Genomic DNA, 27773 nt, shown 5'->3' with positions numbered 1-27773 from the left:
ATGCTATCCATTTGTGCCATTTTTCTTTAAATTCTGCTTCTTTCAGTCTAAGGATAAAAGTCAGTCTTTCCATGGTAAATATATCCTGCACAATGTCCATCCACTGAGTATGGCTGGGTGGCTCAGGTTTGAGCCAGCTTTTTGTTATCGCTTTCCTCCCTGCCGACAATAATATCTTAACCAAATATCGATCATCTTTCTTTACATTGGTCAAAAGGCCCAGATACATTGTTATAAAAGTTAATGGTACAGAATACTTCAGTACTTTGCAAAGAGTGAGATGGACAGAAGTCCAGAAAGGTTTTATTTCAAGACAGTCCCAGAAAACATGTGTGTGATTAGCATCCACAGAACCACATTGCCTCCAACACACTTGCTGGGTAGCCAATTGTTTACTTTTAATAGATGGCGTGATAAAGAATCGTATGAAATTTTTCCAATTGAATTCTCTCCATTTTTGTGAATTTGTGGATGTCTGTGACAACTCACAGATTTTGTACCATTCCTCATTTGAGATCCTGACAGCTGCTTCTCTTTCCCACTTTTCTTTGACATACAGGGTTGTGTTTTTCTGACAGGACATTAAGCTAGTGTACAGCTTTGAGGTAATTTTGTGTGTTTTCTGTTGGTATGCTCCACACATAATCTCTAAAACAGCATTAGGTTCATTTCTGTCCTTAATTTCTTTATTATAGTATTCTCTTAGTTGTAAGTATCGGAAGAAGTCTCGATTATCTAAACTAAATAACAAACGTCTACTTTTATATCTAGCATTATGAGCTTTCTCAATACGCTTTGGGTGCTCGTCTGTTTTCTGCCATTTTCTTAATTACCTCGTTAGTAAACCAATCGCACACAAAAGCAGCACAGCTTGAATCTCCTCCATACAAAACTGATACGCAGACTGGGAGGAGCAGTCGCACGCAGTTCATTGTCACTCCATAACCCCCCCAGAATAGCAATGTATACATGAAACATTTAAAATTATTTACAAGTCATTACTTTTACAATTCGTTTGAATGAAATTTCGAAAATATATTGATACAAATATTTTTTCCTAGTAATGAGTCTGCAGTTCCATTGCGTGTATTTTGACATGACATATTTTTGTCACATGCTATGGATATTATCACTATACGTCAATTGCAATTTCGAGAATGACATGCATTTTTATGTGGATGCCACTTCTTAAACTTTTCAGCGTGTAATTGGCCATCAGTTCAGTTGATTTGTTAGGGTTTTGATAAAGCTCAAATTTAAATGAATTAAATCCAGTTCAGTCAAAGTGAATTTAAAAACGGAACAAGCTGCAAGTGACCTCAGTGCATATGTACATCACATTATGTACAAGAAATTGCTAATGCTTTTTGATGACAACAGCCACATTTGAACCATGTATGAATAAATTGAACAAATGTTAAATAATGGGTGTGAGCATTTTTTACAATGCCACCTATGTGAGTAAGGCATTTGGCATGAGGTTGTTTATGTATTGTTGTTTCTCGTGTTGGTCCTGATTCTCAGTCTTAAAACAAGCTAGACAACGTGACACAGTATTAAAAGAAAACAGAAAAAAGTTATCTCATTTGAATCAGACAAACACTTAATTTTTATTATTTTTTTTGGACATAGAAAGTTAAGTCTAAAGAAGCCCTGAACCGCAACCTAAAACAAAACAAAAAATCTAGCATTTCGAGATTCAAGTCAAAATTTTTCGACTTGAATCTCGAAATATGAGTCAGAGAGTTCTAGGACCATGCCACAGGTATGTCCAATCGGCCTTCTGGTAAAGTCTGTCTGGACTGTAAACTGTACATGAATTGCCTCAGAAACCACTAAATTGGAACCAGTACAGATTCTCAGAAATTTGCAGAGTTTTTCTTCGTCAATTTCCCTGATGTACCTTTTCAGGTGGTTGGCAACCTCTGCTTGATTTTCTGACATTTGTGCTGGTAACTTCAACAGTCCAGAAGATCATCCATGTCAACAGAGGAAAAGTCATTGAGTGCTTGATTGAGAACATCTCCTTCCTGGCAGCTCACAAAATTAAGGAATGCTCCCTTTAGGTCTGTATATACAGCCCCAAACATCATTTCCTCAAGCAAGCTTTATAGGAAGGTATTTGCAATCTTTAAACCCTTTAAGAAGGATACGCCCCATAGCCTTCCATTTGTCAGAGCTGAAGTCATGCCTGAGGAAAGGCACTTTTAAAGATGTCCCGACAATGCAGTGTTCATAGAAATCAGACCAGAAGCTACTGTACACATCGCGAAGGACACCTGGACCACTGCCTGCTTCCTCTGAGTTGTTAGGAAGTATACGTCTCACTGTCACGGACTTGTTGACAATCTTGTGGTCAGAAAATGCCTCCATCAGGTCACTGAAGCTATTTGAATAGTGTATGGTTACATTTCTGTTTGGCAAAGCATTAGGAGCACTCTGTGGTGAGTCAAAAGGCTCATGGATCACTGTGTCACTAAGAGAATCTCCATCAATATGGTGTTGTAGACCAAATGTAATCAATGCTTGCAAGATGGTCTTGTGAGGAATGTATGCTTGTCTCTTCATCAGAAACCAAGAACACATCAGGAAAGATGTCTTGAGGCTCATTCTCTAGTTGCTCATAGTTGTGAGTATCCATGTCATCACCTTTTGTCGAATCTGAATCTGAGATATCACTAGCATGGTCAGGTTCATCACTAGATTCACTAGACTCTTCAGTCAGGTTAATTTTTGGATGAGTCGCTATATAGAAACGCAACATTGGGAGTTTGACAGTATTGTAAATTGTTCCGATGGAGAGATCCTTGGGGAGAAGATTTTGCTTGAAGTCCCAAACTTCGAATTCAAAATCAGACTCTTGACCATTGGTGGAAACTCCATTGTGAAAGAATAATAACTTTCCTTCTTTTAGAATCTCATCATATCCTGCCTGAACATTTATCTTTAGTTTTCTAGTCCCCCCACCTTAATTGCTCTAACCTGTTTCATCCCGTTTTTTTCTTTGTGAAGTCATCCAATTTCAATATGTCATGATTCTGCCATCATGTCGCTGATTTTTCCTAGTCTTGTGGCAGGATCATGGCAGAACCATGTTTTCTGTACAAGTGCATGGTCTGTTGTTTGGGCCATGTGCTTGTGTTGTCTCGTCTCGTAACCCCGCCCCCTTGTTATCCTTGTTTAGTCATGATTGCCCTGTTAGTGTCACCTGTTTCCCTCATTAGTTTCTCCCTATTTAATCCTCTTGTGTTTGCTGTCCTGTGTCGGTACATTGTCTATCTTAAGGCGGGCATACACTGCGCGATGTCAGCGCGATGTCAGCAAGGTACTTACTCACACTCAACAAGTAAATCGCATGTGATGCAAAGGCAAAGTTCAGGATTTATGTGCTCACACTGTACGGTCCGATCGTCGAGCTGCGACTTCACTGCTCACACTATACGTGTAATATCTGCGATAACCCCCTGGATTGAGCCTCATTTACGTGTATGTATCCAGAGATATTGTTAAAAGAAGCATCTGCTATCAATATCAAGATAATTTAGAATTTTCAATTTATGCATTTAATTATTATTAGTATATTATTGTATTATCATTATTAGGGGAGGCCTATAGGCTAATTTTATTATTAAATTGATACGCTATTATAATTAATTTGCCACGCAATATTTTCACAGCACATAACCAACATGCTGCGAGGATAATAAAATATTACATAATCTTACTCCTCATTAAAAATTGTCTAAAATATTTAGGTCGATTACAATGAATTATAGGCATATAAAATAACTATTAACAGTCTGTCCGAACATTGCCATAATTTGTCATCAATAAAAAGGGGCGTTACATCGCAGGTGGCTTGGAAGACGTGGGTAATATTATCCATTTTGCAACACGAACTGGAGGTAAGCAACAGAAATTTGTTGCTAATTTGAACTACAGAACTTAAAGATCTCCCTCTTTTCGTTTTTATTTTAATTTTATTTTTGCTGCAGATGAAATGGTTAAACTTCTGTTTTCGCGCAGGCGCAGTGAGGGAAAAAACACTGAGTTTAGGGCAATCGGTTCGTAATTTGCTTCAACTGTGCGATATAGTCACGAGGAGCAACCAAAATTTCTGACATGCCAGAAATTCATCCGACCATCCGATTGTCGATCGTGAGAGGTTAATCGCCTCTCGTTTCTCCCTGTACACTGCACGAACACTGCACGACACACGACAAAGCTGAAAATCGGTCCGACACGAAAAAGAGTCGCACAAGTCAGAATTCGTCTCAAAGTCGGACGAAAATCGCACAGTGTATGCCCGCCTTTACCTTGTCAATCTTTGTGAGAGTCAAGCTGTAAGTCACCAGTTGAGCGTCTCGTTTTGTAAGAAGCATTTATCTTGTCTTAGCTGTGAGTTAACCGTCTTAGTCTAGTGTATGTTATCCTGTCTTGTTTTGCCCCATCGTGGGTTTTTGTTTTCTGTTTAAGTAATAATAAACGTTCAGTGTCTGCATTTCATCTGCATCTGGGTTCTCTCCTTCATATTCATGACACAATATTTCGCATGCATGGTTTGGCTTTGCTGCTTGCTTTTTTGTTTGAGGTTTGTGGCACCTCCTTATCTTTATTTTCCTCCCTTCTAAGCTTCATTTTATCTCTTAATTTCTCTTGCTTCCGCTTCACAGATGGTGACTGCTGCCTGCAAAAATGTATCAGGGCAATCCTGTCACCATATAAGGGAAGGTACTTTGCAAGTTCTGAAGCTTCCATAACCAGGATTACTTCTCTGTCAATCTGTAAAAGCAAAGGGACACAAGAAAATCATACTGCTACTGAGGGAGGGGGAGGGGTGCCACAACGGACCGAATGGCTTCGGTGGCATCTTTTTCTGCTGCCATAACTGAACTACATCTCAAATAGAGTGCCGAAGTTACGACGTCACTCTGTCGGCCGAACCGCCGAAGTGAGTTAGCATTTTAGCCCTACCGGTTCCCTCGCTCTAAAGCCTATGGGATTTTTTAATGGGTTTTTGTTAAATTGACTGAAATAAGGTCTGTGGTGAACAAAGTGTTTTTTTTTAAACTTTATTGTGTCTGATTGTGTTTTTTAAAATCTTTATATAGGCTTCAAAATGTAAATTTTGGATTAACTTTTAAAGATTATCTTGATAGACAAAACGTGTAAGGGTCACTACTCTTTATTAAACGCATCTTCTTTTTTGCGCTTTTTAGTTTTTTTTTAATTTTTTTCCCCAAAAGTCTATTTCCTCCATCGTGGGTCTGCAAAGTAGAGTACAAAAGAGTTGTATTCAAATAGGATAGATAAAAAATAATTTTAAAGGTTAGTGGGGAAAATAGAGGTATTCAACATTTTTTGACCTGTTGCATGTGAAACAGACAGAAATGCTATAATACTAGTATAATACTTGACTTGTCTTGACAGGTTTTTTTTTTTTTTCTTATCTCTTGCTAGTAAATCAAATTATCTGCTGAACAATAACAAATTATTTGTATTCAATTATATATTACTTATTGTCCAAATGAAAATGTTATGATTGGTGTATGTAGGCTACTGCAAATTTTTGTGCATTAAGTCATCATGAATTTTATACAATTATTTCTCTGCATTTTTGATATAAATATGGAAATGCCCCAAGATGGTCTGAAAAACACACACAAACCATATATTATCACATAATGTGTTCATTTTCCTCATGTTTCAAAAGGTTTCTGCTCTTTATTCAACTTAGCTGGGTGATTTTTTTTTTTTTTTTTCCATTTAAGCGATTTACTGGAACATCATAAATCATTACTTCAACAAGAGCGTTTTTGGTGTTGTGTTTGAGAACGACCTGAGGCTTCAACTATTGAAGTTACACTACATGAGAGCTACATAACGCACACGTGATCATCTCATTTTGAATAAGAATAATCCAAATCAGTTAGGTCACTCTTTTAGTTTAAATCTAGATTTGGTTTTAATAAATAAAAATAATCACGGGGTGGCAAGCAGGGTTTGGGATACTTTCTGTTGAGGCGCAAGTTTTTGCTTGATCGCAAGGCTTTTTTTTTTATCTGCAGTTTGAAAACTCCAGTAGGCCTATCTGCTTCATGTTTCAATTATATCTCTTGTTTAGTGATGTTTAACGTTACCGTAAGGTAGCTAAGTTCCCACACGATTGCAGCATAGTGCAATACATTTTACCCGCAACGCCATCGTGTAGGCTACACCTTGTGCAACGCCATCAAACTTACACAAATGTGTAAAGGTTTTCTAAAATAGTTATAGTATAGGAGGCTATAAGCATACTTGATGGATGTTGCAAGTTTTCGACCCCCCAGTTCAACTGATACACTGGCTGCTGGCGCAGGCCGCAGGGCTGTAGTGTGTTTACACGTCAATGAAGCCAGGTGCGTTTGTAATTTCGACTTTATTCTCGAAACGTTTTGACTTTAATCTCGAAATGCTAGATTTTTTTTTTTTTTTTTGATTTTTTTTTGTTGATTAAAGTCGAAATGTTTCAAGATTAAAGTCGAAAAATTTCAACTTTAATCTCGAAATGCTAGATTTTTTTTTTTTTACTTTTTTTTTAGATTGCGGTTTAGGGCTTCCGTAGGATGTTAATAGTGTATTATGTACAAATATTTACACACCAATAAAACCTCAGGTGTTGAGAGGGATGGTCTATCACTATTGATTGTATGTTTTTCACTTAGCATTATCCTGTTTTTTGTCTATTCATCAGCTTGTTGAAGTGACCGCTTCCAGCAAAAATTATACCAGCAATCGTGAAAAGCGGGTAGGTAATCTGTCTCAGCAGCTCACTGTCTTGATAGAACATGTCCCTTAAAACAACAAATTCCCACCTGTCACCAGATCATAAAACAAGACTTTGTTCATAGAATACATATGTATTACATCCTGTAACATAAATACAGAGACATATACAGAAACATAGAGATAGAAATATGTATTTTTGAAAGACACATTCAAACTGGAGATTTAGAAAATCAGACAAAATCATCAGACTTAATCCATAATGTCTTCCCATATTGGGTCCAATGAGTTATACAAGGTCACTCAGGATCTGTTGAGCTTAATGCTTTATAGTTTAAAGTAATTGCACTGTAAAAAACAAACACATATTTTCAACCATCAAAATAATGGAATTTTACTGACATGTTTTTAAATGTATTTTTAATTTCCTTATTATTATTATTATTTTGTTATTATTGTTATTACTATGTAGCATACAATTTTTGTTAAGTCTACTTGCTTTTTATGTTATCTGTTCTTAAATATTTAAGTTAATTCAATGGGAAGATTGAAACAAGTTTTGTTAGGCACTATTACTAAATTAAAATTCGGGGAATGCGTTTCCTCAATTAATTTGAGTAGATTAGACTTATTAAGCTTTACTGTGCATAATCAGAAAAGAAACTGATCATCACTCAATATATCTCTTTCTATCTCAAAGGAAGCTGTTCTTATTCGTTCAAAGAGAAGATGGATTATGTCCACCATTGATCTTGAGGAGAACAGGCCTGGACCGTATCCCATTGAGGTTACACAGGTAACTTTACACAGTCACTGATTCCAGTGTGGTGAGTTCAGTCTGTTCCTGAAAACGTAAAGACCTCATGAAATCTCTTGATGATAGAAGTTTTCTTTTCTGTGCTACCATGCATGTTGGAGGGTCTGGGTAAGACAAATTTTTTACGTATTGGTATTGGTATTTGGGTGGGCAAATTCTCTTTTTTTTTTTACATTCTATGCATAATGTTTTGACATGATAACACTTGCCAACCCCTGTAAGCGGAAAAAATGGCAAAAGTACAGTTCCTCGGAAATAATCTGGTTCATCCTGTTGATAATTCATCAAGTGGTTCATTCATCACAAATAAAGTAGGTTCTAAATTAGTGAAATCATGAGATAAAGGCAATAATTACAAAATAAATGGCAAAAAAAAAAACGTAAATACCCAATATCATGAAAAAGTCTGGCCAAGTAGGTGAACCTGGAAATGTTGAGTACACCAAAGTTTTATTGCAGAAATGTTAAGTATGCGTCTCCAGTATACAGAAACTGCCAGATGCTAATTTGCATATGTTGAGCAATTTGTATGATTAGCATAATTAGCATTATTAGCTTAATCATCCATTTTCACCAGATATTTTGCACTCTATGGTCAATTTCTATACAGTATCTGGAATGATGAAATAATCTACAATTATTAATAAACTGAATCAAGATTATTAACAAAGCAATCTTTAGTCGCAGAAGTGATAGGTCTAACATATTTGTAACACAAAGTCGGCTTTGCAACCTTGGCTAAATTAAAGGAGAACTCCGGCGAACAATAATAAACCTTTGGTCTAATAAAACATCGGTACATAGTGAACCGTTCTCTGAGATTTGTTTTCATGATAATCGAATGTAAAGAGTTTTATCTCTAAAAACTGTTTAGCGTATAATGCTAGTAATGGGGGCATTGACTAAGTAAAAAGAAATCGCTAGTTTATACCACTAACAAGGCTCAAAATAGCCCCACACTAACACAGTAAGATAATGAGGCTCCATACATACAAAACGAAGCATTGAGAACTTTGTAAGTGTACAGACCGTTTAATAAGAAGATACTTTATGGAGACAGTTCACTTCGCGTATACAGACAGGAGCCATCTTAAAAAATAATCTCGATAAGTCAAACCACAAACGTCGTGCTGAGTGATCTGAACTCTATGAAGTTCACCAAACTTCTGAACTGTATGAACAGCGTTCGGGGATCGACTTATCAAGACTATTTCCTAAGATGGCTCCTGTCTGTATACGCGAAGTGAACTGTCTCCATAAAGTATCTTCTTATTAAACGGTCTGTACACTTACAAAGTTCTCAATGCTTCGTTTTGCATGTATGGAGCCTCATTATGTTACTGCGTTAGTGTGGAGCTATTTTGAGCCGTGTTGTTAGTGTTATAAACTAGCGATTTCTTTTTACTTACTCAATGCCCCCATTACTAGCATTATACGCTAAACAGTTTTTAGAGATAAAAACTCTTTACATTCGATTATCATGAAAACAAAACTCAGAGAACGATTGACTAGGTGCCGATGTTTTATTAAACCAAAGGTTCATTATTCGCCTGAGTTCTCCTTTAAGTTTACATGAGACTACATAATGATCTGAGATGTCATCACTCTGCTGCATAATTTCAACGGCATCAAGATTGATTCCATGTGACAATATTAGATCTAGAGTATGATTACAACAGTGAGTAGGTCCTGACACGTGTTGTATAACTCCAAAAGAGTAAAGAATATCTTTAAATGCCAATCCCAATGGATCTTTTTCGCTATATACATGTATATTAAAATAACCAACAAATAGGACTTTATCTGCGGTCAGTTCTAACTCTGATAGAAAGTCAGCAAATTCTTTGATAAAGTCTGTATGGTGCCCTGGTGGCCTGTATACAGCTAGCACAAAGCCAGCACAAAGCGGTAGCCAGCACAAATTCAAACTTGATTTGTCATTTACCCTCTATGGGCTCTATCTTGCACCCGGCGCAAATGACTTTATACACAAACGCATGTCTCATTCCTATTTTGCACGCACGCAAAGCTGGATTTTCCCTCCACAGACGCACGTCAGTAAACTAGGAAATTAACTTGCACTCCCTGGGCGGATCGGCGCAAAAAGGAGGCGTGTTTTGGCGTAAACATTCCCAGGTGCTATTTTACACTTCAAGAAAACAATTGAGCCACTGACCAGAAAAAACCTGGTCTAAAGTCAGTGGCGCATTACGCGTTGTTCATAATGCTATTTTAAGCGCGCATGCTTGGCCATAATGTAGTGGGTATACACAACGCGCATACACTGATTCTCTCATCAACACAGATGCAGTAGTTTTTAATTTTGCAAATCATACATTATAACAAAAATAAAAAAATATTAAAACATGAGGGAAATCATTGTGCTTTACATGAAGATGAAAAAAACCTTATTACCCATTTTTTAAGGCTAATTGTAGTACTGAAGGATCAGACCTGTTTGCCCAATAGTGGCAAGAAACATACGTATATAATGTTTAACCGACGCTGATGTGCGAGGGTTTCTCCCATCCCCATACAACGTCACTTCTCTGTCTTTCCCTGCCCTGACAAGAGCGTCGGTCTCATCGGCTGTGAACGCTCCTGGTGCGCACATGGTAAACCCACCGTTATAATAACAATCCGTCATGCAACATGCACACCTGTTCTTAAAGGGTATGTTGGATGGCGCTCTGATTGGTTTATTTCACGTTACGCCCAAACCACACCTATGAATAATGAAGCTACTTCAGACCAACCTCTTTTAGGTTTGCGGCAGGCGCAAGAGGCATTTATCCCACCGGGAAAATAGCAGCAGTGCCGGGACCCGCCCACAAAGTTACTTGCGCTTTGCGCTTTGACACTTGCGTTTCAGATCATTAAAATAGGGCCCTATGTTGTTAACTTGTTACATTACAGGTTTAGTTTACCCAAAAAATGAAAATTATGTCCGTTCCTCAATACCAAGTACGCATACTTCGGACTTGCGTCCTTGGAAGTTCGGACTTGCCAAGTTCGACTCAGGAGAATGAACTCCCGAGGACGAGAGAACACAAGTCCGGTTCTTCTGCAAATGGAACAGAGGGTTCTTGATCGCGTCTACTCCAGTTATCTCTTTATGTATATTTTAGGCAACAATAAAATTAAATATGCTACAACTCTGGCCCTTTTTGTCAACAATAAAACTAAATATGTTATAAAACACCACTCTGCCTCATTTCATTAAAAAAACTTAAACATATTAGCCATATTATTAGCTATATCTTAAATATTAGCCTAATATCTTCACTGCATATATTTATAACAAAATGAACATGATCATTTTAAAAATATGAAACATTATTGATTTTTATTGACATTTAACAAACAGGGTTGTGTCGTTTTATTTTATTGTGCATAGAGTGAAGAAAATGTTAAAATATATAAGTATATAAAATAAAATTACACAACCCTGTCTCTTTTTGTTAAATGTAAGTTTTAATGATCAATAATAACTAGCCTAAAAGGTATAGAAGATACAATGTGAAATAAATAAGGCAAACAATTCAAACATAAGTAAGCTCTCTAATAGGCAACAAAGTTAAGTTAAATAGCCTAAATACTCTATATAAAGTTATGAAACTTCACTTTCACTCTCGCCTGAAACACTCTTAAAATTACATTTCATGACACAATAAAATAGTTTTTTTTTTAATTACGCGGGTATTCTCCTCTGCTATTGACGCTTGCTGGTTGGTGCGAGATGCATTCTGGGATACCTGGCTGTCTCAAGTCCACACAAGTCACTTCTTGATGCATCCTCGGTAAACGGGGCAGATCAAGAACACATCTGGGGATTTAAACTGAACTTGGTTAGATGTGAACTTTGAATTGGGAGAGTACACAAGACAGTTCACAAGTCCACAAGAACACAAGTACAGACAATACATTTTCAAGGAATTTTACAAGAAGTTTCTCAAGCATATTGAGAAACGCCACAGCCTCAGGCCTGGTTTTAGAACCAAATGCTTAAACATGGCTCCCAGTCGTCATCATTCTGAAAATAGTACCTCAAAGGGCTGAGTGATACCTATTCTCTACGACAATATTGTAATTGCTGTTATGTTAAACGATATGCGATCTGACATGATCGAGTAGCCTATCTCCCTCACTTTGCAGAAAACAAACAAAAACATGCCACGCATAAGTTACACTGTGATGTTACCCGTTCAAACCATGGCACATGCATTTAGATTGTTTTACTGCACGGGTTAAATGCAGCTATATGGCCAAAATTATTAATAGCTTTAATAGGGGGATGCCTTGTTAGAGTTTTTGTCCTTTTACATAATATATCATATGATATAGTTAAGAAATGTTACACACAGAGTGCTTTTCCCCCAAATATCAGCAGTAATGCAAATGTGTGAAGTATTGAAACTGATTTTATTCTGCAGTTTAATAAAGAAGTTCATATAAGTACTCACATTTTAGACATTTACTTTTTGACAACAATGAATCAGTCCTTTTGAATGAAAGTTATGAAACAGATTATTTAAATTTAGATTCAATGACTCACTCATTAAGAGAGTCAAATGCTTTGTTCCTAAATAAACAAAATTTAGGAAAGTCAAGAAAGGAAACTTAAACCGAGGAGACATAAAATGTGTAGAGTTCATGGGAAAATCGAGAAGAATCAGTTATGTGGAAGAACCTATGGCTGTTAGCAGGAGTCAGGACCAATGATTTGGGTACACAGCACCTAAACTGAAGAAACAAAGATTAAAAGTTTGAAGGGGTGTGCATAAGACTGAAATGACACTGTCATAAACATGACATAACACCTGTCATGAACATGAAGGAGTCTTTATGAATGTTTATGACTGTTGTCATTAAGTGTCATTCGGTAAATTATGACAGGTTTAATGCAAAGTTGACATTGTTTAAAATGTCTTTGTTATTACAACTTGACATTAACCAAGAAATCATAACCTGTAAACCTGTCACAAATATGTCATAACAGGTCTAATTATCAAACTTAAAGAAGTTATTTAGCTTTGTGTTAACATTACATTACCCTGTCATATGCTATGGTTGGTTTTAACTTTGGTTGTCATGACACCATTATAAATGTGACATGAATATTTTACTTGTCCTCGAGTAAAGTAGAACACATTGTACTAGTTATAAAGATGTCATTAAGGGTTATTACACTGTCAAATGCTTTAACAACAGTGTCATTAATATTTCCCCTTACCTCAAGTAAAGTGGAACACCTTAGACTAGTTATGATTTCTTGGTTAATGTTAAGTTGTTATAACAAAGACATTTCTGTCTTGGTTTAATGTCAAGTCATAACAAAGACATTTTAAACAATGTCAACTTTGCATTAAAAGTGTCATAATTTACCGAATGACACTCAATGACAACAGTCATAAACATTCATAAAGACTCCTTCATGTTCATGACAGGTGTTATGTCATGTTTATGACAGTGTCAGTTCAGTCTTATGCACACCCCTTCAAATAAAGTGTTACCCATGTTGCATATTAAATGTATTACAATTATTTAAAAATTAATTATTTAAAATGTACATAACATTATTCATTTAGAATCATAGAGGTTAGAACAATAAACATTAGTCATATATGTCATATACAAAAAGGGTTCTTACCCTCATTCAGAACAGCTGCAGCCTCCTAGATACAGTGTTGAATCTTCTCAGTAGTTTATCCTTCCATTCTCCAGTGAACTTAGATGTGAGGTCCCTCTCAACTGCAAGTTGAATAAGATTTGCTTTTCTTTTGTGAAGCATACTCCTACGGTGGTCGCTGAACACATCTTAAGTGTTGAAAATGAACTCTCACATGTAGCTGTTGATGCTCCAAATGTTAATCCAAGCTTCAGTGTTTGCAGCACGGTAGGCATAGCTGATAAAGCATCATTGTATCTTTGCAAAATGCTAGCAGTTGTACAGTTTTCATCTGATTTGGCAATTTCATCTCGCAAAAACTGCTGTGCCACAGAAAACTCTGCTTCCTTAAACTCCATCCCTGTCAAGTCCAACAGTGGTTTTACTTTGTCTCAATCCATAAAAAAGGCACTCTTTGGATGTAGAGCACTCAGGGCCTGTATAAACTTGCTATTTCGCTCACAAAATCTGGTGGACATTTCACCAACAACTGCATCCAGGATACTAAAATACAGTCTTTTACATTCTGTCTTTTCTCCTTCCATTCTGGTTTGACCAAATGTTGTATCCAGGGTGCGATTTGTGAAAAAAACAGAGGGGGGGATGTTTTGAAAAAAAAAAATATTCATACAAAATAAATCATGAGAACATGAACCTCATCACTGCATTTGCAGGAAAAAAAATCGTATTAACACATGAAGTATCCTAACGCAATATTTTTACTCTAATAGCTTCCCACACATTTGAACTGTGATCATGTAACGAAAAACATGCAATAATTAAATCAATAGATTAATAGGGTAGGCAAATTTATATCAGCCTCTCCTGAACCACGGATTGATTGCAAAGTTAAACCATCATAGAAACAGTTTTACTGCTGCTGTTAAGTGAAAGTAATAATGTTAATGTTACATCGCGATGCTGAGATACAGCAAAATGATAGAAAAGACAGGTGCCTAATTCGCGCTGCAGAACCTCTAGACGCGCGCAAACACGTCTTTACATCGATTTAACATTGAAATCACTCGCGCCAGACGTTCAAGAGTGAGTGAAACACTAGGCGTTTCTCAATGTCAAGGAAGGATCCTCGGAAGCCGGAATTTCGAGGATGCTACGTCATCGACGTCCGTCGAAGGACTGTTCCAATGTCGAGGATCCTCAGAATTTCAACCAAGGACTGAGTCCTTCGTTCGGAAAATATCCCATACACAGGAAAGGATGCATATGTGTAGCCTTCGCGCTCTTAAATCACCCACAATCCTATGCGCAGCTTTGCTATCTTGTTCAAAAAATAAAAAATGTCGACCGTTAGCGGAGTCGGAGTGATAACGGCAATATGCTTTCAAATGTAAGCAAGTATAATTTCAGTTTAGCCATTTATTTAATGTTTGTTAAACTATTTAACATATCGGCTCAAATTTGCTGAGGGGATTTAAAGCTGTTCCCTTTTACTGGTGATTAACTTTTTAATTTTTACTTCATAGCCTTTTTTGTTGGTCACATATTTTACAATTGCATGTGTTTTAACAGCTAGATCATGTTGCTATATGGAGGTAGTTCTGTTAACTCCGGTAATATCGTTTTTGAATGAATAAACTCCTTTTTAAATCAATATTTTGTGTCAAATTATTGATTTATTTGGTAGGTAGCCATGTTATAAGTGGGAAAATGTATAGCGAGGCGGTTGTTACAGCGAATACAACCGGCTGATCAAGACCCCTCTGCTTTAGAGTTTGCGGGGTTGTATTCACTATAACAACCGCCTGGTTATACATTATCCCTTTATTTATTTATTTCTATGAGGACTGACAAGACAAAATAAGGACTGTCAAGTGTATTTAAACAGTGCAGTACACCAGCACAATGATTTTTGCAGCGCCGAAGCGGACCTTTCACTGATGTAATGACGCAATGACGTGCACTTGCTAGCCTGTTCCATTTACATGTTCTCCGAACGCTAAAGAGGACCCTTGCCTAGCCTCTGAAGGAAATGACTTGGAAGGACCCGTCCTGCCAAGGAAGTATCCTTGACATTGAGAAACACCTACTGTGTGTATAACTTCGGACATTCTCAGTGACTGGGACACTAGCTCTGCTTGTCATCATAGAAACAGATAATCAGATTGTGATGTTTATTCTGAATGCTGCCTTCCTTTCTACAAGCAGCTCCACAGCCCATTGCGGAGTGCAGACATGCAACAACCGGCTCGCAAGTGTTGATAGGCGTGAGGTGTAACCAATCAGATAGCGCCGTGGGCGGGACATTGAGCAAGTCTGCAGACTCGTGCAGAGCGACAGCTATATGAGAGTCAGCCAAAGTAGCGCATTTAAAAATAAAATTGACTTTAATCAAACCACGGACCCGTGATAAGTTTTCTGATTCGTTTCACCACTAGTTTAGTAGCACTGATCACTTTGAGGGGGGGGATAAATTTATCCCCACCGGGGATAAAAATAAATAAGCAGAGGCAGGGACACACTGACCAGAAAGGGGGAAATCCCACGCATCCCCCCCGGCAAATCGCACCCTGGTTGTATCTACCACATAGTCTTTCCATTGTGTGCTCTCTTCTCTTCGTTGTTTCTGTCCAGGAACTGCAGTGAGTTCTGCTTCTTCTCTCTTTTTGTGAAATTCCTCCCAAAGCATGTCAAACTGATTGTCACATCTCAGCTCTTCCACACACTTGAGGGCACTCTGTACCACACTGACACCAGTGAACAGGTTGGTGGTGTGTGCTTGAAGAAGAGTGTTGGGGGGGTCCAGCAAACTCAACACTTTATGTTTCATACAGGATATAAAGTGGAAACTAGGCTGTGTGATGGCCTTCAGTAGTCCTGTGGCCTCAACCCTAATTTCTGTGCTGCTGGTTTGGTCGTCTTCAATCTCCTGTAGCAGGGAAAGAATGCTGTTAAAGGACTTAATGATGACTGTGACTGTTGCCAGGTGTCCAGTCCAACGCTGTTCTAGCAAACGCTTCAACTTTTGTCCATTGTACACTCTGGCCACTGTAGGTTTTCTGAAGTACTTACAAAGAGAGCTGCATAGATCGAAGAAGTTTGCCAGTGCTCTTTCAGAAGACATGGCATGCACGATAACCAGGTGGAGTTGATGGTTAAAACAATGCACATATGGCACTTCTCTCTGTAATTCATCTTGTAATTCATCTTCATCTTGAGTTTCTGTACCCCACCATGTGTTCCTGACATGACACTTGCCCCATCATAACACTGGCTTAGAATTTTGTCAGTGCTCAATCCTTTGTCTTTTAGTTGTGATAAGATCAACTTGGTTAGAGACATGGCGTCAAAGTGCTGAGCTGTTGCCATCGAAACAAGCCTCTCTTTCACACAGTTAATCTTGTCCACATAACGCAGCACAATTGAAATGTTTTCAAATCCAGTTGGATCTTTGGTGCCATCCACTTTTAATGTGTACCACTCATCTCCGATTTCTTTGACTATCTCTTGTGTCTCTTTAGTACCTTGTTTTGAACGAGGGCATGGCGCCAATTTTTGTAACCTGTGGTGGTGAAGGCATCATCTGTCCCAGCTGAGCCAAATTTACGACACGCAAAACAGAATGCAGCATCGCGTTCAACAGAATATTCGAGCCAATCTCTATTTTAGAACCAAGAGCTGCTAAATGAACGACAATTTCCACGGCCACTAAAAGATCGACTGGGGTATAACGAGCACATCACCTGTAAGGGCTCTTCGTCACCTAAATCACCCGGCGGCATCAGCGCGATCCGCCACGGCGGCACTTGCTGGGATTCATCGGCGGTGTCATGCGGTGAGAGTGAAGATGAAGGGCGGGGTTCGCTGCTGCCATCGGCAGGCGGTGTTCTTGTGCCTTGGACTTGTGGTGTATAGCTTTGGGCTTTCTTGAGCCAATTTCGGATGTCCATTGTTCAAATTGGACAATAAATATTTTAGGCTAACTTATGCCCGTCTCAGAAAGTCAGAGCGGGAAATTTCCTGAGCGGGACGCACACACGCAAGCAAAGTGGGCAATTAAAGAGACAGCTTCACCTATGCGTATCACGATCGCGAAAGGACATAACCAATCAAAATCAAATGCATTATAAAAGCATAATGAATTTTTTTTTTTAAATCGTGTTAATGGATTTATTTTGTGCATTATATACGAGTGTGAAATCCATCTGTGTTGCTATTGTCATCAAAATTTAGTTTACACCTGTGCTATTACAAATTTCATCTGAGGTTGCTTTCAACTTTGTTTGAGGGTGCTTGGCACCCTCAAGCACCCCCGTAGAACCGGGCCTGTAAAGCCTATGTCATTAATGACTCGCCCTCATGTCGTCCCATGCCCGTAAGACCTCCGTTCATCTTATGAACACAGTTTAAGATATTTTATATTTAGTCAGAGAGTTTTTTGTCGCTCCATTGAAAATGTATGTACGGTATACTGTCCTTGTCCAGAAAAGAAAATAGAGACATCATCAAAGTAGTCCATGTGACATCAGTGGGTTAGTTAGAATTTTTGAAGCATTTTGAAGCAAATACATTTTGGTCCAAAAATAACAAAAACTATTGCGCTGTCCCAATTCGCATACTATCCGTCCTAAATAGTATTCGAAAATAGAATTAGTACGTTCCAAATCGTAGTATGTTGAAATTAATGTTTCAAAGATACCCGGATGGTCTTTTATATCTGGTCAGAATCCGAAGTGTAGATCGATGCACACTCTAACGGCTGATATTGCCCACAAACCATTGCGAGGTGGACGAGGATTCGGTTAGAACTACAAACACGAGTTAAAAGTGTTAATAAACTTGCCTATTCTTTTGCTACACACTCAAAACAATGTACTTTTTCTTCACAAAAAGAGTACATACTTTTAGGGTGTAGTATAAGTAAGTGAATTGGGACGCAGCATATGACTTTATTCAGCATTGTATTGTCTTCTGGTTCTGTTGTCGAGCCGTGTTAGAGTTTTAACTCACCATAGTGATTAGTGTTTCCATTATTTGGACTCTTAATGATGCATTCACACCAGACGCGAATAGCGAGTCCGGCGTGAATGATTTCAATGTTAAGTCAATGCAAAGACGTTATGCACGTAAAAATTCCTGCGGCGCGAATGAGGCGTAGAGCGCGGAGCGGAAGTCGCAAATACGCCTCATTCGCGTGAATGGCGCAAATTGAGCGTCTGGCGCGTTACGCGTGAATGATTTAGTTAGTGCTATTTGTGCATTCACGCGTTTGACGCGAATTCGCGTCTGCCGCCCGAGATGAAAAATCTGAACTTTGGCGTCAATTCGCGCCGCGTTAACCAATCAGGAGCCTAGCTGCTTGCTCACGTGGTGAAGTGTCTGGATGCTTCAATAAATTATTTTGTAATATGACTAAATGCATGGTGAGATTATGCACAAAAAAAAGCAAATATTTTATCTCTTAAAGGGTATATATCATGCTTTTAAATCATTTATTTTTACATATAAATCATACCGTTGTGGTCTATATAAAACATAATTTCAATGCTTGTATTGTATCACAATCTGTATTGATAATATGATACGTTTAGAAAAGCATCAGAAAAGCAGCTAAATGACAATTGATGAAACTCAAGAACAATAATACTGCAGACGTGTAACGTTACTTCAAAACAAAAACAAAGAAAGACAAAGGTACTGCTAAACCATGACCATCATGTGTTTTAAGAAAGTAAAGTATTTTATTTTTATTAACGATATTTTCAGCTTATCAAAATGCTCTGTTCGTCGTCTCCAAAGATAGAAGGAATTTACCTCGCATTCAGACAAAGTCAATCGGCAAACCCTTCTGTATAATGTTACTGGCGGAGGTTGTTGAAGTGGGAATCCTTGAAGTGCTTCAGGTCACTACATCCAAAAACCGAACATTTTGACTTGCCCTCTCGTAACTTCTGCATCATTGAGCTCGGACTACAAAATCGGAGCGAGAAATAATAATGGCGGATTGCTCGAAGTTTTGGACCAGTAGTCAATGTCCTTATTTGGCAGTTCTGCTGCAAATACGGTGACGTTGTAGTTCAAAAAACGTCATAGAAAACAGAAAAATCTGAACCGGTTGAAAAATATATGGCCAAAACAGAATATAAAGATATAAACAAAGCACCTGAAGAGAATAATTTCATCTTTTCTGTACTTATAAACACTCCAAATATACAACAAAATACATTTAAGGGCTAAAAAAGTGGATTTTGCATGATATGTGTGCTTTAAAACTTTATTTCAATATACGAGACATGTTCATTTTGTATTGAATGTTATTCATTCCATATCTAGATCATATGAAATAGTATTATGATGTAAAGACAACCAACATACATATGCATAAGTTCGTGTCTGGACATGAGAGATAAAATAATCACAGGACAGGTTAATAACTAAGGCTGGCTCTATTTATCATCAAAACAAAAATAAATGACAGCTAGATTAGATGGATGAGGGCGAGGGTGATCCTCGCTCCAATGCAGGACAACAGGTCATCAAACTGGACACGTCACAGGCGGAAGTACCGCTGACAGCAGCCTTCATCCAGCGCAGCTCCTGGAGCGAGCAAATGGTGAAACTTGCCAAACGGTTCACCTCCGAAGGGTCCGGTGGACACAAATATATGGCGACGATGATACCCACGCCGCTGTTCTGCTCTCCAGAGTAAATACAGAGTGGTAAACGCTCTTGATGAATGCTCGGTTGACATAAAAACAATGGCCGCCAACGGATTTCGATTCTGACGCGCATCGCGTGCGTAAATTTCGCTTCAAACTTTTGTTTTTACATGAATTAACACAAAGTGGTCCAGCGTCAAACTAGACACGTCAGGCACGAATTTGACGCGCTATTCGCATTCGGTGTAAACGCAGCATAACTCTTAATATATTATTTGTCTTTTTATGGCTGCTATGACTGTGTGTTTGTCAAACACATTTCAGGCAGCAAAGAAAGCTAAAGTGAAATGAGATCAGGTGGTGATGATTACCTGTTGATGGATTCTTAATCATCATGAAATAACCTGGTTTACTAATGGCATTTTGGATGAATGCAAATCTAAAAATTTAATTGAACCATTAATACATTTATGATTCAATCCTTGCATTCCAGCAGCACCGCAACAATCCAATTTTAACAACCATGAGCACAACAAAATAGTCTATAGTGTCATGGTGACACACAGACGCCAACAATCAGCATATAAATCTCAACAATGGTGACAATCAAAAGTACCTTGCTGGAATCAGCATAGTACAAAACTTCCAGCATGCATTGCAACATGAATAAATTATGCAGCTGAATTGTCCTATTATTTTGTTTAAAGCTAAATTGTTGCTTTTATCTTTTGCTGTTGTTTTTGTTGTGACTTAGTAGCTTTTCGATTATGTTTTGAATTGATCTGTTTATATAAATATTTTTGATTGTCACCATGCTTTGAAACAATATGAATGTTAGCCAGAGGAGAACTGGCCCCCGACTTCGCCTGGGTTCTCCCAAGGTTTTTTTCTCCATCCAATCACCTGATGGAGTTTTGGTTTCTTACCACTGTTGCCTTGCTTTTGGCTTGCTTAGTTGGGGACATTTAATATTCAACAATATTATTGATCTGTGTTGTATTATCACTGTGTTATCACATATGTTATCACTGTAAAGCTGCTTTGATACAATCTGTATTGTAAAAAGCGCTATATAAATAAATGTGACTTGACTTGACTTGACATTATTGAGACTCGTGTGCTGATTGTTGATATCTGTGTGTGTCAACGTAGGTTTCGTTTTTAGAGCTCATGTTTGTTAAAAGATTGTAACTGATTGTTGTTGTATTGCTGGATCTCAGGGTTTGTGATTTCTAATAACCATATTCACCTGATCTCATTCCACTTTAGCTTTCTTTGCTACTATAAATGTGTTTGATAAACACACTGTAATAGCAGCCAAAAAAGATTATAAGAGTTTAGAGCCCAACTAATGAAAAAACTAATCACTGTCATGGTGAATTCAAATGAAACACATAGTTAAACTCCTGTTAATTCTCAATAAAACCTTTTGTAGACGTCAGACAGAAATAAAGTCAGTCTGGTTAGTAAGTGAAGCCGATTATTGTTGAGTTGTTTAATCCTCCTCTGCTGAGATCTTTAGAGATTTTATATTTTCTTTTATATTCATTGGATTTCATCTAAGGCTGTTTCTGAAGTCATTTGTAGGTCTTGTGTTTCTGCTCATCTCTTTTTATGTTCTCGTCTTCAGTTATTCTGCTTGTTAACAGGCTTATTAAGGCTGAGATGACTCCATATTGAATATGCACAGATTTTGTGGCTCCGATAAGGTCCAGTTCTGGTTTATTTCTTTGCTCTTGGCTGATATGTGACATTACTATGGCCTGCTTGTGGCCCAGTTCTGGCAAACATTAGTGGTCCACCCAAGGGCCACCATTCCACGCTGCATGTGGGCCAGATTAGTATTCTACAAGTGTCAGATGTGCGCCGGTTCTGGGCCGAAACAATGTTGCTATCTGGGGTGGGGTGGATAAATTAATTGATTAGTTTTAGCTAGGTTTCTGTCAAACACAGCACATCTAGGTTATTATCTGTAATCTAGGTTATTATCTGTAATCATGTCATTAATAGTAAGTGCTTTTAGCAACCCATTTGCTCAATTGTTTTATATCTGTTTTTTTTATTTGTTGAACATCCATGAAATTTTTACCCTTAGATAGGTTTGGAAGTTTTTTTGTATTTTCATAATTTGGTGGCTGTGATGTAACAGGCGGGAGAGCGGTCGATTCAAACAACAGGAAAACAATGGATCAATGTACATTTCGGACGCTGAGGAAATTGTTCATACTTACTCGTATGACGGACCACAGCCATACAATTATAACCCTGCTATGCTGCCTAGAGAGCAGGGATATGTCAGGATGAATGTTAGACAGAACAATCAGAGACAAATTGAGTTGTGGTGTGAGGAGAACCAGAGGAGAACAGGGCAGGTGTCTTGGTGCTTATGTGTCCAAATTGAATCAAGATCGGAATAAAACCACAAGAATTAAATTGAAATTGTAAAATTTGTATCAAGCAATAATAAAAGCTGTAGCCCATACCAATTATTGCACCATGCTGTCACTAAACTTAATAAAAGTATGTATAGTTTCTTTTGAAAACCACAATAGCCTACACTTATAGTGATGCAAAAATGTTTTTACATCGCCTTTTTTTATGTCTTTGTTTATTTTCAAGCCTACAATATACAGCCCACAGGCTTTAGTTACAGCACATGAATATGCTACTTGCTAATGCAATTAGAAGGAGTTGAGCAAGGGTGTCCAATCGTACTCCGGGAGGGCCAATTTCCTGCACAGTTTAGCCCAAACACACTCAGCTGGAAGTTTCTACTGATCCTAATGCTAATACTATACATGACCCTAAACCTTTCAGACATGAACTAAAAGCCATACAACTCCATGTATTTGACTGCACTAAAGCATAAAAATACCATATATGTTTGCAGATATTTAGGAAGCATGCTTAGCATACAAACTTGTTTCTCTGACAAGTTATTCTGAAATGTGCCGTGTCAGAATATCTGTTTTTATTTTAGTCTGCATGAATTAAAAATGAATTTATTTTGAATAATGCATGTTTTGGCTAAAAAGTCAACAAATACATAATCATAAATGGTACATGAATCTAATTATTATTATTTTTTTTTTTAATTGGTATAGCTGTTCAATGACAAAAAGGAGGGCAACTCCGTCAAGTTCCGCCTCCAAGGAGACGGGGTGACAAGAGAGCCATTTGGTTTGTTTTCCATTAACGAAAACACTGGGGTTGTATTCGTACACCGGCCCATTGACCGGGAAATTAATCCCATCTTCCATGTAAGATTTCAAGACAGGATTTAATATGACACTATTTATATCAAAATAATACAGCAGACCTCAAAGAATGGACTGATTTAGTTTATGTTGATGTAGTTCAGAGTGACATTTTGATTCTTTTGTAGATGGACTTTGACGTGCTGGACAGGCAGACTGGAAAAGAGTTGGACAAAACGCTGTCATTCAACGTGGAAATAAAGGACGTGAATGACAACAGACCCGAGTTCCCGCTGGAAACTATCCGTATAACAGTTCAGGAGAACACTCCTGAAGGTTCAGAGAACACGTATTACTGCATATATGCATATATTATGTCTGTTAAAATGCTTCCTGTAAAGAAACTTTTATAAGTTAGCCATTTGTAAGGTGACTTCTCCTGACAAGTGTAAACATAGACAGAACATTGCTCTATTTGTTTGAGCATCCAGACCAGCTCAATACAACAACCACACGGATTAAACCTACGGCGTGATTGTGGGGGAAAACTATTTTGCTGGCCAATGAGGATTTTCTGTCAGACTTTACTTTATAGACCTTTATAGTTCTTGATCTTTTCATTTCAGATAAAAAATAATTCACTGATATTTGCAACTGAAGACAATAACTTAAAGGGACACTTCACCCATTTGCATTAAGCTTTGTATCTTTAGAAACCCAGTCATATTTTTGAATGGTCATAGTTTATTCCCTTATTTTCCCCTGAGATGGGAGAAATTAATTTAAGTTTTTTACTTTAAGTAAAACAAAAGTAAAAAGTGTTTTTAAGTGTTTTTTACTTTACCTGCTTATTATGACGTAAAAATCGTCATTTTGCGTCATAATAAGCAGGAAGTCACATTTCATTGAAAAGTGTAGAGACTACAAACATTAGCTCATTATTATTCAAGGATGTGGAACCCACTCACCCTACAGGCCTAGTACAGATCAGTGAGTGGGACTTCACTTGCAGATACTGAATCAATATCCGCCATCTTGTTTGGAAGCTAAGCTAACAAGCGCTGTGGAGATAGGAAGTATGATAATGACGGAAGAAACCAAACATTAAATGGAAGAAGAGGATTTTGAAATTCTGCTGCTCGAATCCGATGTTTGTGGCTGTCTTTACAAGCCGCAGTATAGTGAAGAGCAGCTGAGGCTGATGGAGGAACCGCGGTCGAGGAGCCCGGACTGGCTCGAGCTGAGGCGGACTTCTGTGCTTGTGCTCTCAGTCGAGTAGCCCGGACTGGCTCGAGCTGGGTCGGACTGCTGGTGCATGTGCTCTCGCTGTGAACTACGAACACAGAAAGAGTCCGTCTGCTGCAGAGAATTTCAACAATGGCAATTTAATCCTGAAAGAAATCTCTAAATCAGACGAGCACACAGACGTTTGTGTTGTGATGTGAACCATCCTAGTTTCGCCTGACTGAACATCCAGGTATCTCCTCAGTAATTCACCATATATAGAAATAAATACAAACGAGTAATTCACTAATTAGTTTGCCAATGTAACGTTAATGTTGTTTGTTGTTGTGGGAAGAAGGAGGCGGGAACCGGCGAACATTTAAACATTTTAATAGCAAAATGAACAAATACAAAATGAAAGTATAAGCCAGCAGCCCCTCATTGACGACTGCTGTAACGTTAAGCCCAGAACACACCAAGCCGGCGGTCGGCCGTCCGCCAGTTTTTGTGCATCGGCCGACTAAGTTTCCTCGGTGTGTTCCGCACGGTTCCGTGCCGTTGGCTGAATATAGTTTAGGCTATTTTAGGAAAATAGAAGGCTTTGTTTCGCCCGATTCGACATGTTGAATCGGCGTCGGGCCGTTGGGGAAAGAGAGAACTCTGATTGGCTGTTCAGCTTAGTGAAAGTCAGTGCACGAGACTAAAAGCAAAACAGCAAGCAAAGAAGTCAAATCGGTAATAGAAGGCTGTTCTTATGTTACGTCATCTCACCTGAGTGTTTCTTGGCGAAATTTCAATATTAACATGATCGGAGTGGAATAAAGAAAGCGTTTAGCAGGATTGATATTCAAAACGGTAAGCACATGCTGCTTTGTTTACTGTATGTGTATCTGCAGCCGACAGCGTAGTTTTTCATTTTTAAATGACTAATATAGACTAATATATCTGCAGAAATAGACAGTTGTCTCATTTACATGCAGGCGCAGAACTCACATTCTAGCTGATAGTCGCCTGTAGTTCTCTCTGTGTGTTCAAATGCAGCTTTTCCCCCCGACGAGAGCGGACGAGAGGCGACAACACAGTCAGCTTTCATCAGCGCTAGTTTGTCGGCGTCGGCTTGGTGTGTTCCGGGCTTTATACACAACAGAAACAAAACGCATCATAAAATCAGGCCTGTTTCTATCTCGATCTGCCGTCATCGCTCCTCATTTTATGCTTTTGCTCCACCGCGAGAGACGTGAGACCGGTGTGTCTCACAGGTGTCTTTCATTATAACCAGTGTTGTGCAAGTTACTTCCAAACTGTAATACATTAGGTATTACTTGTTACTGTTATTTAAAAGTAATTCATTACCTTACAATATTACTGTCTCAGAATTGTAATGCGTCACATTACTCATGTATTACTTTTGAGTTACTTTCACCAAAATAACTACAGAAGTAGAACTTAACTTTGTGGCTGTAACTACATTCATGCGTGACAAAAAAATAGGAGGCAAAATATATTTTTTGTAATTCTGTTAATTACACTGCGCAAATCGGATGAGGAAGGGTTGGCTCTCCAGTCTCCATAGAACTTAAAATATTCATTTTATTTTAGTTTTCGTGTTCGCATTTATGAGGAAAAAACAAATTTACAGACACGACCGCTCTGAACTGGCACTAAAAGACTGTTTAAAACTTTCACATAGTCTGTTGCCTTTAAGAAGTAAAAGCAGACAATAGCCTATTAGATAAGGCGCGGGGGCGTGCTGGTGTGCGTCTCATAAATAGCCAATAGGCTATACCGAAACTCAGCGTATAAGTATAGCCTACTCCACTGACCTGAAAAATATATCTATATTGAAATGTCTACTTGTAAACAGAACAATTCAAAATGAAAGAAAACAGACTGCTCTCCGCTTATGAAATGAAATGTGCATTTCGCATTCACTAGCCTACTGCGAAGATCCCGAGTCAGTATCGTCAACTTCATCTTTATTACTAAACAATTCAAGTCTCCTTGCTATAGGCATATTTGACATATTCATAATCTCTGCTTTTTCAGCTTTCAGGTGCTTTATTATCGCCACCCTTACTACATGAACACGTCACACCGCATCAAAAACATGATTGCGTGAGGAAAACATGACAGATACCACCTATACACAGCCTAACTGTTTAGAAAGAAAACAAAGAACGAATAGCCTAATGTGCATACGTCCATCTCACGAATGTGGTCTTCTTCATGCCATGCTCACCCATTAGGCATTTTTCCACTGGCCAGCCCGAACACAGAGGCCGAAATCATGCCTCACCGCACTCCTGTAGAAAATAAATCGCTATAGCCTACAGCATAGGTCGGCAACCCGCGGCTCTAGAGCCACATGCGGCTCTTAAGCGCCGCCCTAGTGGCTCCCTGGAGCTTTTTCAAAAATATGAAAATGAAAAAAAAAATGTTTTAATATAATTTCTGTAGGAGGAAAAACATGACAAACATTCTTAAAGTTTTTTAACGTTGTAAAAATGTGTATAATATTTAATTTCAACATTTCTGTCGACGGAGAATTCACGTCATAGACTGCGACACGCCCCTTTCTGTCAGACGGCGGGTGACAAATAAACAAACCGGCGGGTGTCATGGGTCATGGATCCCAAGGGGAAAAAGAGAAAGATAGCTGAGGAGAACAGGGGATTCAACAGTTCTTGGACCGAATCATTTGCTTTCATTGCCAATGCAGATGGATTGCCTGAATGTTTGCTTTGTAATGAGAAGTTGTCAAATAACAAAAAGAGTAACGTGGAAAGACATTTCCAGGGAAGGCACGCTACATTTGCAGCTAAGTACCCAGTTGGGAGTGAGAGAAAAAGTGCGATTGTATTACTTCTGGAGAAATTAGAGGAGCGCAAAGATAAATTTAAAAATTGGATTGCATCTCCAAACTCCACTACTGCTGCTAGTTTTGTTGCTACCCGGGAGATAATAAAGCGTGGGAAACCGTTCACAGGCGGTGACTACATGAAGGATTCATTCATTAAAATATCAGAGCATCTATTTTCAGACTTCAAAAACAAAACCGAGATAATACAGAAAATTAAAGACATGCCTCTCTCCGCAAAGACAGTGAAGGAAAGGGCCATTAAAATGGCAGGCAACATCACCAATCAGCAAATCAAGGACATTAATTCAGCTGCAGCATACTCAATTGCCTGTGATGAGTCGTGTGATGTGACCGATATTGAACAGGCAGCGCTGTTATGCAGGTATGTTAACTCTGATGGGCCGCAAGAAGAAATGGTCGAATTAATACCACTGAAAGGCCAAACACGCGGGGAGGACATATGTGAGGCTGTGCTGAAGTGTTTAAATGAGAATGGAATAAACACCAACCACCTTATTTCAGTGGCTACAGATGGGGCACCCAGTATGAGGGGATCGCAAAAGGGGTTTGTGACTTTATTACAGAAAGCGTTGGGTCGAAATCTGCTCGCATTTCACTGCATCTT

At 38.4% G+C, this 27773-nt stretch overlaps 2 protein-coding genes and 1 pseudogene across 2 annotated transcripts in view; 1 reads left to right on the top strand and 2 right to left on the bottom strand.

The window, feature by feature from the left end:
* Nucleotides 1-27773, top strand: part of LOC120494844 (cadherin-like protein 26) — a 142726-nt gene that overhangs the window by 22469 nt on the left and 92484 nt on the right. The window contains exons 2-5 of the mRNA XM_089134714.1: nt 6734-6787; nt 7466-7561; nt 22972-23127; nt 23253-23400. Coding sequence (XP_088990840.1) covers nt 6734-6787; nt 7466-7561; nt 22972-23127; nt 23253-23400 — 454 coding nt within the window. The remainder of the gene's footprint in view (nt 1-6733; nt 6788-7465; nt 7562-22971; nt 23128-23252; nt 23401-27773) is intronic.
* Nucleotides 1705-6204, bottom strand: LOC148977490 (uncharacterized). The gene is made up of 5 exons (XM_089135213.1): nt 6193-6204; nt 4603-4782; nt 2104-2439; nt 1964-2060; nt 1705-1928 (listed from the first exon to the last, which is right to left on the bottom strand). Exons 1-5 carry the CDS (start codon nt 6202-6204, stop codon nt 1705-1707), a joined length of 849 nt encoding a protein of 282 aa, XP_088991339.1.
* On the bottom strand, nt 15337-17158 carry LOC148977489 (zinc finger MYM-type protein 1-like; annotated as a pseudogene).

The sequence above is a fragment of the Pimephales promelas genome, chromosome 9 (assembly GCF_988280905.1).
Source record: "Pimephales promelas chromosome 9, fPimPro1.hap1.1, whole genome shotgun sequence".
In the NCBI taxonomy this organism is placed as follows: domain Eukaryota; kingdom Metazoa; phylum Chordata; class Actinopteri; order Cypriniformes; family Leuciscidae; genus Pimephales; species Pimephales promelas.
The sequence above is the reverse complement of the archived record's forward strand: the minus strand, read 5'-3'. Positions and strand labels throughout refer to the sequence as shown.

Bases quoted from the DNA above. Each gene is read 5' to 3' on its own strand.
- LOC148977490 (XM_089135213.1), bottom strand. The intron at 2,061-2,103 runs GCTTGAGGAAAT...ACAGACCTAAAG, and splicing joins AATACCTTCCTATAAAGCTT to GGAGCATTCCTTAATTTTGT. The intron at 1,929-1,963 runs GTTGAAGTTACC...CAGAAAATCAAG, and splicing joins CATGGATGATCTTCTGGACT to CAGAGGTTGCCAACCACCTG.